Genomic DNA, 12,030 nt, shown 5'->3' on the forward strand with positions numbered 1-12,030 from the left:
TTAAAAATTAATCTTAGCTTATCCTTCAGCAAACGGATTGGAGAATTTAGCTACGATTGGTACAGGTGAATCGCGTCCCTGTGCATTGAGTAGAGGTGCGGAATGTTGGGCAGGCGGAGAAGCGGAGGAACGAAGCCATGCTCTGGTACTTTGCAACGGTGCAGTAGTGAGCACGGTGGCACGGGATACGACGGGAGATTTTGATAATGAACCGGAAGTGGAGGGGTTTGTCGGTGAAGCAAGCGGCCGGGCTAATCATGAAGATCAACACATACTGGGTCAGGAAAAGGTGAGCGCGTTGGCAGAGATAGAAGGTGAAGAAGAAGGTGCGGGTAAGGACAATGAGATTGAACGGGTTACAGAGGGTACTGGATCCGAGACAGAAATTGAAAGCGCAAAACCAGATGCTGACCTGAGGAATACGCAGGAAGGACAGTTAGTGGAGAATAAGGAAACGTGGAAGTTAGGAGTGGAGTCAGGTGCGATTTTTTATGACGATGAAGAAGATATTATGGCGATTCTACAAAGTCAAAATGAAGCTATGGCAGCAAAAAGAAAGATGGCAAAACAAAAGGAGAAAGCTAGGAGGAGCAGGCCCAAACAACATAACAAGGTGTGTAGAAATTTTTTTTTAAATGATTTATAGTTCCTGGAATATTAGAGGCCTAGGAAGGTACGGAAAGTTGAGTATGGTGAAAGAGTTGAAGAAAAAGTACAGATTAAATATGCTAGGCTTGATTGAAACTAAGAGGGAGGTGGTTACTAAGTTTGATGTAGCACGCTTGTGGGGTTGTGATACGGTGGGTTGGAAATTTGTGGAATCAATTGGTGCCTCTGGCAGTTTATTGTTAATGTGGGATAATTTATTGTTTAAACAATCGAACTGCTATAAAGGGGATGGTTGACTGTGCGTTGAAGGCTTGCTGACAAAAAATAATTTTAAATGTGCTTTCTGCTTGGTGTATGGTGCACATGTTCGGAGTGAGAAGTTGGTGATGTGGGAGGAATTAAGCTACATTTTGGGTTTATGTCAGGTTCCGTTTTGTTTCATGGGAGACTTTAACGAGATAATACGGTTGGAGGAAAGGAAAGGAGCTGTTAGTTTACCGGCATTTGCGGAGGATTTTAAGGAATGGGTGCAAGATTTATAGCTAGTTGATTTACCATTAACCGATAAGAAATTCACATGGTTTCAAGGTCGTTCTTATAGCCGCATTGACAGGATCTTGGTCAGTCTGGAGTGGCTTAAGGAGTTTCCAGATACTCGTTTGAAAGGAGGCCCTAGAGGCCTATCTGATCATTGCCCGTTGATATTAAAAAATTCTAGACTTTGGGTGGGTCCGAGCCCTTTTCTTACTTTAGACTCCTGGTTTACACATGAAGGGTTTCTGAAGTTAGTAAAGAATGAGTGGTGGAACTTGGGAGATGATATGTTCACAAACAAGCTTAAGGCTTTGACAGTACCGCTAAGGAGATGGCATAAGGATAATTTTGGGGACATGGACAGCAGAATTAAGATATTTGAGGATGAGATTAAGAAGATTGATGATATGGTTAGTGCTGGTAGTTATGACGGAACAATGGAAGCTAGACGGAAGGCTCTGGTGACTTGCTGTGCGAAGTGGTATGTCAGAAAAGAAATTCATTGGAAGCAGATGTCCCGATCCCAACATGCTAGAGATATGGATAAGAATACTATGTACTTCCATAACCTAGCGTCGGCAAGAAGGAGGAACAACAGAATTGAGTCTCTAGTGATTAATGGAAGATTGGTGCGGAATCAGGCCCGAATAAAAACTGCGATTACGGGTTTTTATAAAGAACTGTATAGGCAGGAGTATGCTCCTGTGATTGGGATCTGTGATGGGCTGGTTAAGCAGATTAATGATGAAGAAGCAGCAGTACTAGAGGAAATGCCATCAACTGAGGAAGTACGAGAGGCAGTCTGGGATTGTGAGTCCAGTAAAGCTCCAGGTAGTGATGGTTGTAATATGAACTTCATAAAGAAATGTTGGGGTGATCTTGGTCAGGAGTTTACTGCAGTTGTGTTGGGTTTTTTCCAGAATGCGAAGCTACCAACAGATGCTAATGTTACTTGGGTGGCACTAGCTCCAAAATTTGTGGAGGCCAAGGAAATCAAAGACCAAAGACCGATTAGTATAGTTGGCTGTGTTTATAAGGTAATATCCAAAGTTCTGGTAAGAAGAATGCGGTTAGTGATGCCACACCTAGTAGGGGAGACTCAGTCTGCGTTTGTAAAGGGCCGCAAAATACATGATGGTGCTCTCATTGCTTGTGAGACGGTCCAATGGTTGAAGCTGAGAAAGAAGCAGGCGGCAATTGTTAAACTAGACTTTTAGAAAGCCTACAACAGAGTGAGGTAGAGCTTTGTGGATATAGTGCTGCAGAAGATGAACTTTGGTCTTAGATGGAGGACTTGGGTGAAGGAATGTGTGACTACAGCGTCTATGTCAGTGTTGATCAATGGGTCACCATCCAAGCCGTTCAAGATGGAGAGATGACTCAGACAAGGAGACCCTCTTTCTCCTTTCCTGTTTGTTCTTGTCGTTGACGTTCTGCACAGGATGGTGGGGGAGGCGGTAAGGAATGGACGAATTTCTCCACTGCTGGTGGGAATGGACAATATAGAATTGTCGCATCTCCAATTTACAGATGACACAATCTTATTCTCTCCGCAGGAAACGGAGACGCTAGTGAATTATAAGAGGCTCCTGCGATGTTTTGAGCTAATGTCTGGCATGAGCATCAATTTTGATAAGTCGAGCCTAATTTCAGTCAACTGTGAGAAGGATTGGGTGACGAATATGTGTGGTTTGTTGGGATGTGCTGAGGCGGTATTACCTGTCAGATACTTAGGAATTTCTCTTGGCGCTAATCATCGGCTGGTGAAGACCTGGAAATCAATCATAGACAAGGTGGAAGACAAGCTGAGCCTATGAAAAGCTAGATCTCTTAACAAAGCGGGTAAGTTAGTCCTAATAAAATCCGTTCTCAATAGTCTGCCGGTTTACTACTTGAGCTTGTATAAGATGCCAAAAGCGGTTGCAGAAAAGATAATTGGACTTCAGAGAAAGTTCTTGTGGAGTAAAGAAGTTGGAAATAATGGAATACCACTGGTGAAATGGGAGGTAGTTCAAGCTCCGAAAAAGCTAGGTGGCTTGGGGTGGGGGATGCTCTAATTAGAAATGCGTCGCTTCTATTCAAGTGGTGGTGGCGCTTCTCAAAGGAGGACTGTCCGCTGTGGAAGAAGGTTGTACGCTCTTGTAATCAGTTGGACCCAACTATAATGTTGTCAAACTAACCTTTGCCATCAAGAGTGGGTTCTTGAAAAGATATTTGCCAGCTTAATATTAAGGAACAACAGGCAAGAGACATGATGATCAGTGGTTTGTCTATGGAGGTGGGAAACGGCAAGAGCACTCGTTTTTAGGAGGATGCTTGGTTACAAGGTGGCTCTTTGAAAGATAGTTTTCCGAGATTCTTCACTGTTTCAAATCAACAAGGATTCGTAATAGGGGACTGTGGGTTTTGGGATAGGCTAGAGTGGGTATGAAACTTCCAGTGGAGGAGAGAACTATTCCAATGGGAGTTAGAGTTGCTCAATCAACTTCACGGCCGGTTACGGGTTGTAAGATTATCGAGTGATAGAGAAGACTCAATTGTATGGAAATTTGATAAAAAAAATGTATTTTTTCTACTAATTCTTTTGTGCAGGTGTTGCAGAAAGGGACTCTTTCAGAGGATATCACGAGTTACAGCTTCACTAGTTCGATTTGGAGAGGCTTGGTTCCTCCAATGGTTGAACTATTTGCATTGTTTGTTTTAGTAGGCAGGGTCAACACGAAGGCGAGGCTGAGTAGACTTGGCATTATTAATCATACTGACAATATATGTGTATTGTGTAAAAAGGATATAGAATTTGTACATCATTTATTTTTTGCCTGTGAGTTTACGTGGCAGGTATGGTGTGCTTGGTTGAAGTATACTGATAGAGCATGGGCCATTTCGGGGACTGTTAAAGAGTTCTTCGAGAGTTGGACTAGAGTACCAGGCAGAAAGTCGGAGCAAAAGAAATGGCTAATAGGCTTCTTTGCAGTTATTTGGAACATTTGGTTGGCGCGGAATAGCAGAGTATTTTAGAGCACAGATGAAGGTTGTAGTAGGCTTAGAGAAGGGGGTTGATTCTATGCCTTTCTTTAAGTTACTGAAATAACCCCTTTTTAGATAAACTTGCAATTCTGATTTAGTTTGAACTCAGCAGTGAAAATTTATGAGACAATTTATTTTTGTCTCATGAATATCAGAAAATAGAACAGAGTAGAAGGGAAAAGAGCTAACACCATCATGTATTCTAGTTCGGTTGCCTTGTGCTATGCAACCTACGTCCAGTCTCCACCACAATAATGGTGGAATTTTCACTATAGTTAAAGTATTACATACACCAATTCCACATGATTGATACAATCTTTTCACACTCAAGTTCTAACCTAACTTGACATTGGCTATGCTAATACCTAACTCTTCACTCTTAGTGCTTACCCAACTAAGAAAGGGGTACCTCACTGGTACAAGATACAAGACACAGACTTACCTAAAGAAATCTGAAATAACTCTAGACTTTTCTCTCAAGTGTATCACTCAGCCTTTTTTCACTCATTGGCTTTTACTTGAGATCTCTCATTATGCCTTTTCACTCAAGAAAGTACAGAAAGATAAACATTGAAAAGTAAATTACAATCTGTAAAACATGAAGGAGATTGACTCTACAACAGCCTCTTTGCTATGTGATAAACTAGATTTGCATGTCTCTAATTCAGTTCTTCATTTTTGGCGGAATGCTTCTTTGAAAGAGAGTACTGTCCAAGTAGAAGACCTTCTTCAGATAACTTCTCCACAGAACAAAACCTCAATACACTGGGTTATGTCTCCTTACTTCTGAATGAATAGAAAATCTTCTTTTATCTCCTTGTTGGGGTTCTTCTTCCTAGGTCAAGTTCTTGAGCCTTGTGCTACACCAACCCACCAACTCACTTTTTTCCATTAATCCTCAGAATAGAAACTTTGCTTCTGACCTTCTCTTGTTGACCAAAAATCATAAAACAGCAACCACAAAAGTCTTTCAATGGTAAACCGGATCTGAGCCATTGAGAAGCTACTTGGTCCCCAAGACATACTTGTGACCGTAGATGCACAGTAGTGAAGAACAAAAATCAACTTTCCTTTGTATCTTTTTTTTGGACTGAGCAGAGAGTTGGGAAGAGGAGAAGAACATATGATGCATGCATAAGGAAATGGGTTACCTTTAACCTTTGCATTTGCTTCTGTTTTTTTTCTCGATGTGGTTTGAAATGGTTGATTAGATTTTACCCTTTCTTGCTTAACCTTCTCTTTCTTTCTTCTTCTATGAACAACTTAGAGACTAAGCTTTCTCTCTTTCTTTCTTTGAGTTCTGATTGAGACAGTAAAGGTGTACGTTGATTTTGGTTAAAGCACATGGAAAGAGTTTGAACTGAGATATGTAACCGGGTTTGGATCGAATCTTTTTCATTCCGCCCGTTGCCTTCTATTCTTTGTTTCTTTTGGGCTTCATTTGCATTTTAGTCCACCAGTCTTGTTTGTTGTTTTCCTTCCTTTTGGGCTACTGCAAAGATGAGTTTTGACCTGCAACAATAAATAATTAGCCTCATATAATCATAAGTAATCAACACTAATTATTTATTTTGCTTAATAAGATAATTTTTGTCATCATTAATTAATTTAGTTAATTTCTTAACTCAAAAACAGAGACAAGTGTTGAAGGTGTAAAGATTATGTCATTTTCGAGTTATAGGGAATGGTGTGAAATTGATCCGTTTGGTCGTTGAAATAAATTTATAAAATTATCCTTTAAATATTATATTAATAATTCTTTCAATGATTGGAAAAAAATTATTTGCTAAATGAACACCTAATTTAAAAGTAGACAAAAAACAGAATAAATATGGTTAAAAACTTAAAATTACTAATAACAGTGTTGCGGTAAGTACTAAGAAGAGATGAAGAGAAGTGTGAGGAATGTTCATCATATACTCTCTACTTTCGACAGAGACAACAACATAAACACAAACACAACTTGGTACTTGTCGCTGCTTCAATTTAGAACGAAGGCAAGCAAGGAAGGAAGACACACTCAACTCACTCTCTTCTATCTTCGTCTATGCACATTCCAACCAACCAAGAAAAGTATCAAACTTCTCTTCACTTTGGGGAATCAAACTCAACTTCACGCCGCCCACTTTCTCAGCATTCAATGCTCTTCATCTATCGGGATTGCATTGCTCATTATTAGTTCAGTAATTCACTGCTTCTCAAAATCCATTTGGTAACTCTTCATCATTTTCCTTAATTTCCCTTTTGTTCGCGATTGGTACTGGGGCATGCTTCATTGACTTTGAATTTCCATGTTTTAGAGGATTTTAGTTTCTTGGGGTTCATAATTAGCTTACAAAGCTTCAAGCTTTGATGAGATTTCCCACTAAAATTTCTGGGTATACTAGATCTTTGGTTGTCAACAATCATAGGCATTTATACTGTAAGCCCTGTGCTCTTTCTTTGTCGTTTGCAACAAATACGAATCAATCAAAGATGAATCACACTGAAAATTCAAATTCAAATGGCTCTCTTCATAATGTAAATGGTGGTGGTTTGGAATTGAAGCTTGATGAGCTTCGTCAGCTTATGGGGAAAGTGGATGGTGATCCATTGAGAATAGTTGGTGTTGGAGCTGGTGCTTGGGGTAGTGTCTTCACAGCTATGCTGCAAGAAGCTTATGGTTCCTTAAGGGAAAAAGTTCTTATAAGGATATGGAGGAGACCTGGGAGGATGGTTGATAAGGCCACTGCTCAGCACTTGTTTGAGGTTATCAATTCAAGGGAGGATGTATTGAGGAGGCTGATTAGGAGGTGTGCCTATTTGAAATATGTCGAGGCGAGGTTAGGGGATAGGTTTCTTTATGCTGATGAGATCTTGAAAGATGGGTTCTGCTTGAACATGATTGACACACCTCTTTGCCCTCTCAAGGTTGTCACCAATTTGCAGGAAGCTGTGTGGGATGCTGACATTGTGATCAATGGCTTGCCTTCGACGGAAACAAGCGAGGTTTTTGAAGAGATTAGTAAGTACTGGAAAGAGAGGATCACGGTTCCTGTCATTATTTCATTGGCAAAGGGTGTGGAGGCCGAATTAGGTAGCGAGCCGCGAATAATAACTCCGACTCTTATGATCAATCGAGCAAGTAAGACGTGGCTATATTTGTTTCTTTACCTGCATTATGTAATGGTCTAATGGGCTTGAATTATCTTCACTTTACTATGGTTCTGAGCAACCTGGACTACTTAATTTGTTTTCTTAGTTTTCAATTTAACGTTGTCAGAACATTTATACTTAATGTTTTTGTTGCTTCTCTTTATGGCTCACTTCATTGTCAACTATCATGTTTTGCAGCCAGAGTCCCCATTGAGAACATACTTTATTTGGGAGGACCTAACATTGCCTCAGAAATTTACAACAAAGAATATGCAAATGCTCGGATTTGTGGAGCAGAGAAATGGCGGAAACCATTGGCAAAGTTTCTGAGGCAGCCCCATTTTATAGTATGGGATAATGGTGACCTTGTTACTCATGAAGTTATGGGTGGATTAAAGAATGTATACGCCATTGGAGCAGGTTAGTTTAGTTTTATTTGATCTACTCTAGATGTTATTCAGGATTCGGTGCTTTCATGTCCTGTTCTTTGAATTCTTTTCTGTTAGATCACATCGAAAAGCTCTCTTAATGTTTTGAAAACTTGTAATTTGTATTGATGAGTTTAAGATTTGATAGGAATGGTAGCTGCTTTGACAAATGAAAGTGCCACCAGCAAATCAGTCTACTTTGCTCATTGCACATCGGAGATGATTTTCATCACTCATCTATTGGCAGAAGAGCCAGAGAAACTTGCAGGACCTCTCTTGGCCGATACCTATGTAACGTTGTTGAAAGGTCGTAATGCTTGGTATGGACAAAAGTTGGCCAAAGGAGAGTTGAGCCTCGAAATGGGCGACAGCATCAAGGGCAAGGGGATGATTCAGGTATTAGATTTTTGTCATTCAACACTCGATAATGCTCGTTTCAAGTTTCGACTTTGCTGCTTATCGATGATATTTTATTTTGCTTCGAATTTCATAGGGAATCTCGGCAGTTAAAGCATTTTACGAGCTACTTAGTCAGTCCAGCTTAAATGTCCTAAATCCAGAAGAAAACAAGCATGTTGCCCCAGTGGAGCTTTGTCCCATCTTGAAGATGTTATATAGAATACTGATTACAAGGTAACTAAGTTTCACTTCCCATGGTTTTCGGGATAGTGTTTCAAGAATTGAACTAACTAACCAACCAACTAACTTTTTCTATGGTTTGCTGAAATCTGATGTTCAGGGAATCTCCAGTACAAGCCATCCTTCAAGCGTTGCGAGATGAGACCATGAACGATCCACGTGACCGTATTGAGATTGCTCAAAGCCAAGTGTTTTATAGGCCGTCTCTTCTTGGTCAGAACCCTTAGCTAGAACCCTAGATGCATAATGAGTTTGACAGTTAGTTTGAAGTTTGGTCAATGTATATTTCAGTGAGAGTTTGTGGATTTTTCAGTTGAGGCAGGCTTTAGTTTAGGGAAGGTGTTTGATTATATATTTAATGAAACCTTAATATTACTTTTTGATTGATTTTTCCTTTCATATATATGAATACCTATGCCTTCAACAATTTTATGCCTTTGATCTGGCAATTAACATGATGAAAGCAGGAAATGAATCTGCTGTTGTGTCCATAATTCTGTATAGGGCTGTTGCAAGTTTGAAACACCACAATTAATTTACCTAGGATCGTGTACTGAGATAAATACTTCAACAACAATACAACGTGATCTTAATATATTTTTTTTCTCAAAAATAATGTGACAGTATACTAATACTATAAAGAGGAATAATATTACAACAATAAGAGATAATCTCTGTTCTACTAACTCTCTTAATAGGGAGAAAGTTAACTTAAGCCCATATTTACTTATGAACTTCACTTGAATAATCCAATTAAATATAATATTTATTTATAGACTTGAATATATTAATTTTTTAATTATTAAGTCATTCCTAATTTTGATAAGGAGAAATATAAGGTAAAGAGCAAAGTTTAAAGATGTGCCTAGTTGGCAAAATCTAAACCACACATCCTAAAGCCACACTTTTCATTTAAAATCGTAGCTCTTCACAAAGAAAAGCGTCACCTAATGGAAAAAAGTAAATTAGAAGATTTAAGAGAAGAAATAATTAAGTTATCAAAATTAATAGATAAAAAATTAATGATTTTAACCAATATTAACTGTAATGACACCGAATTCTTAAAATCAATACAAAATGATTTTTCTCAAAATCTTTATTTTACTATAAGTTTTATTGAAGGACTTCAAAAACCTGAAAAAACTTATTTTTCACATGGAATTTCTAAAAAATGTTACCATGGAAATGATTCACCACATCTTTATCATACCTTTAACCCACAATTAAATTCTATAGTAGACATGCTTGAAGAAATATTAGTATCTATAAAATTTCAAAAAAAATAAGGAAAAAGAGAATCCCAAAGAAGAAAAATTTCACAATATAATCAACATAACAGATTTAAAAGTAAAACCACCACTAAAATTATGAATATTGAAGAAAAATTAGAAGAAGTTACAATGCTTTTTAAACAATTAAAGATGGCTCAAGAAAATAATATTATGGAACAAGGATTTCAAATAGAAGAAGAATTAGTAAACCCTGAAAATATAGAAAATGAAGAACACATCCTAGATTATTCAAGTGACGAAGAACCAGCAATTCCAATACAAGTAAAAAATGAAGCTGGAACATCTAAGGATAATCAATCTCAATTTAAATGGGAAACAGGTTTTGACAATTATACTTTTAAAAAAGGGTTTATAAATAAAGATTCAAAATATACAAAAATACCATCAAAATACGTTCCTAAAATCCAGGAAATGGAAGGAGATAGAATGCTCGATTTAGACTGTAAAAAGAATGAAAAAGAAATTTTCGAAAATTGGTTGAATTCCTTTTTATTAGAAGCTTTTACTAATCCAAAGCTTAGTGAATTGTCTGGAAGAGATATTTGGAATTACATAGGGTTTCATACTAAAGGAACTATAAGAGATTATATGACATCAGTAGAAAATCAAATAATAGAAGATTTAGCAACAAAAACAACAGCTTATGATAAGATATTATATATAATGATGATTCTATATAAAGAATATTAAGAAGCAAAAAATCATTTAGCTAATATTCAGATATATGATCTATGTAATGTAGAATCCTATATATGTGAATATAGAATACATTATTACAAATTAAAAGAAGAAGATAAAAATCATTATCTTAGTATGTATATAACAAAACTTCCATATCCTGCTAATGAATTTATAATGGGAAGATTTATAAGAGAAATAAACAGAGGGACAATTGAAAATAATTTTGGTGGAGCAACCTCCGCAATAATAGAGGAAATAAAAGAACGTTGTATGCAAGAAGCAACTCAAAAAAGATTTGCAAATATAATTAGAATTTGCTGTCAAGATAATGAAGAGATACCTAAAAAATATGGTCTTAATAAAAATTTTCAAAGAAAAAGAAAATATCAATTTAGAAAAAGAAAATACTATCCAAATAGGAGAAAAAAGAGATATTTTAGAAAGGAAAATAATAATAAAAATAAAAGACAAAGAAATAACTATTGCCCAAATAAAAAAGAAAATTGTAAATGTTGGTATTGCCAAGAAGAAGGACACTATGCAAATGAATGTCCGAAAAAGAAGGATAAAAAGGATCTTACTAAACAAATAGAAATTGCTAAGTCTTGTTTCATGGAACCTTTAGAGGAATCTGATGATAACTTAGATTATATTTTTGAATATGTCTCGGAAACAGACTCAGAGACTGAGTGATAATGCTACATTTATTACTATAAAAATAACAGAAAAATTTATAAATGCTTTCATAGATTCTGGAGCAACACAATGCTTTGCTAGTTCAAATATAAAACTTGATTGGAAAAAATTAAAGAAACCATTAAGAGTTAGAATAGCTGACAAATCAATACATAAAATTGACCAAAAAGCAGAAATGGTTGAAATTTTTATTCAAAATTATAGGTTCATTGTTCCATCTATATATATGTTAGATTCTGGAATGGATTTTATCATAGGAAATAATTTTTTAAAACTATATCATCCATTCATTCAAGAATTAACATATATAGTTTTAAAAGCTCCACACGATTCTTCAATAAATCAAAAATCAAAACGTATAAAAATACCAACTACTACTATAGATAAGATCTTAAAATTCAAAATATTTTCTATATTAGAGACATGTTATTTAAATTTATACTTTCAGATAAATATCCCAAAAAATAATCTTGAAATAAAGATAGAACAACTCTTGGATGAAATTTGTGCTGAAAATCCTTTAGATATTAAAAATACAAATACCGAATTAGTAAGTATTAAATTAAAAGATCCTATAAAAGAAATAAATGTTCCAAATAAAATTCCTTATTTCGCAAGAGATAGAGAAGAGTTTTCACTAGAATGTAGAGATCTTTTGGAAAAAGGAATTATAAGATTAAGTAAAAGTCCTCATGCGGCTCCAGCTTTCTATGTCGAAAACAATAATGAAATTAAAAGGGGAAAACGAAGAATGGTTATTAACTATAAGAAGATGAATGAAGCAACTATTGGTGATGCTCATAAACTTCCAAGAAAAGATTCTATTTTAGAAAAAAATCAAAGGAGCAACTTGGTTTTCATCTCTTGATGCAAAATCAGGATATTGGCAACTTCATTTAGACGAAGAAACAAAGAAATTAACTGCTTTTACTTGCCCAACAAAAGAATCAACAAGTGTGTTGCTCTATGAATGGAATGTATTACCATTC

General features: G+C 36.4%; 1 protein-coding gene across 1 annotated transcript; it reads left to right on the forward strand.

The window, feature by feature from the left end:
* Positions 1-6,036: 6,036 nt before the first annotated feature.
* Positions 6,037-8,799, forward strand: LOC112737303 (probable glycerol-3-phosphate dehydrogenase [NAD(+)] 1, cytosolic). Its single transcript, XM_025787144.3, has 5 exons — positions 6,037-7,294; positions 7,504-7,725; positions 7,882-8,129; positions 8,227-8,366; positions 8,473-8,799. Exons 1-5 carry the CDS (start codon positions 6,523-6,525, stop codon positions 8,597-8,599), a joined length of 1,509 nt encoding a protein of 502 aa, XP_025642929.1. The 5' UTR covers positions 6,037-6,522; the 3' UTR covers positions 8,600-8,799.
* The last annotated feature ends 3,231 nt before the right edge of the window (positions 8,800-12,030 follow it).

The sequence above is a fragment of the Arachis hypogaea genome, chromosome 13, assembly GCF_003086295.3.
Source record: "Arachis hypogaea cultivar Tifrunner chromosome 13, arahy.Tifrunner.gnm2.J5K5, whole genome shotgun sequence".
Taxonomy (NCBI): domain Eukaryota; kingdom Viridiplantae; phylum Streptophyta; class Magnoliopsida; order Fabales; family Fabaceae; genus Arachis; species Arachis hypogaea.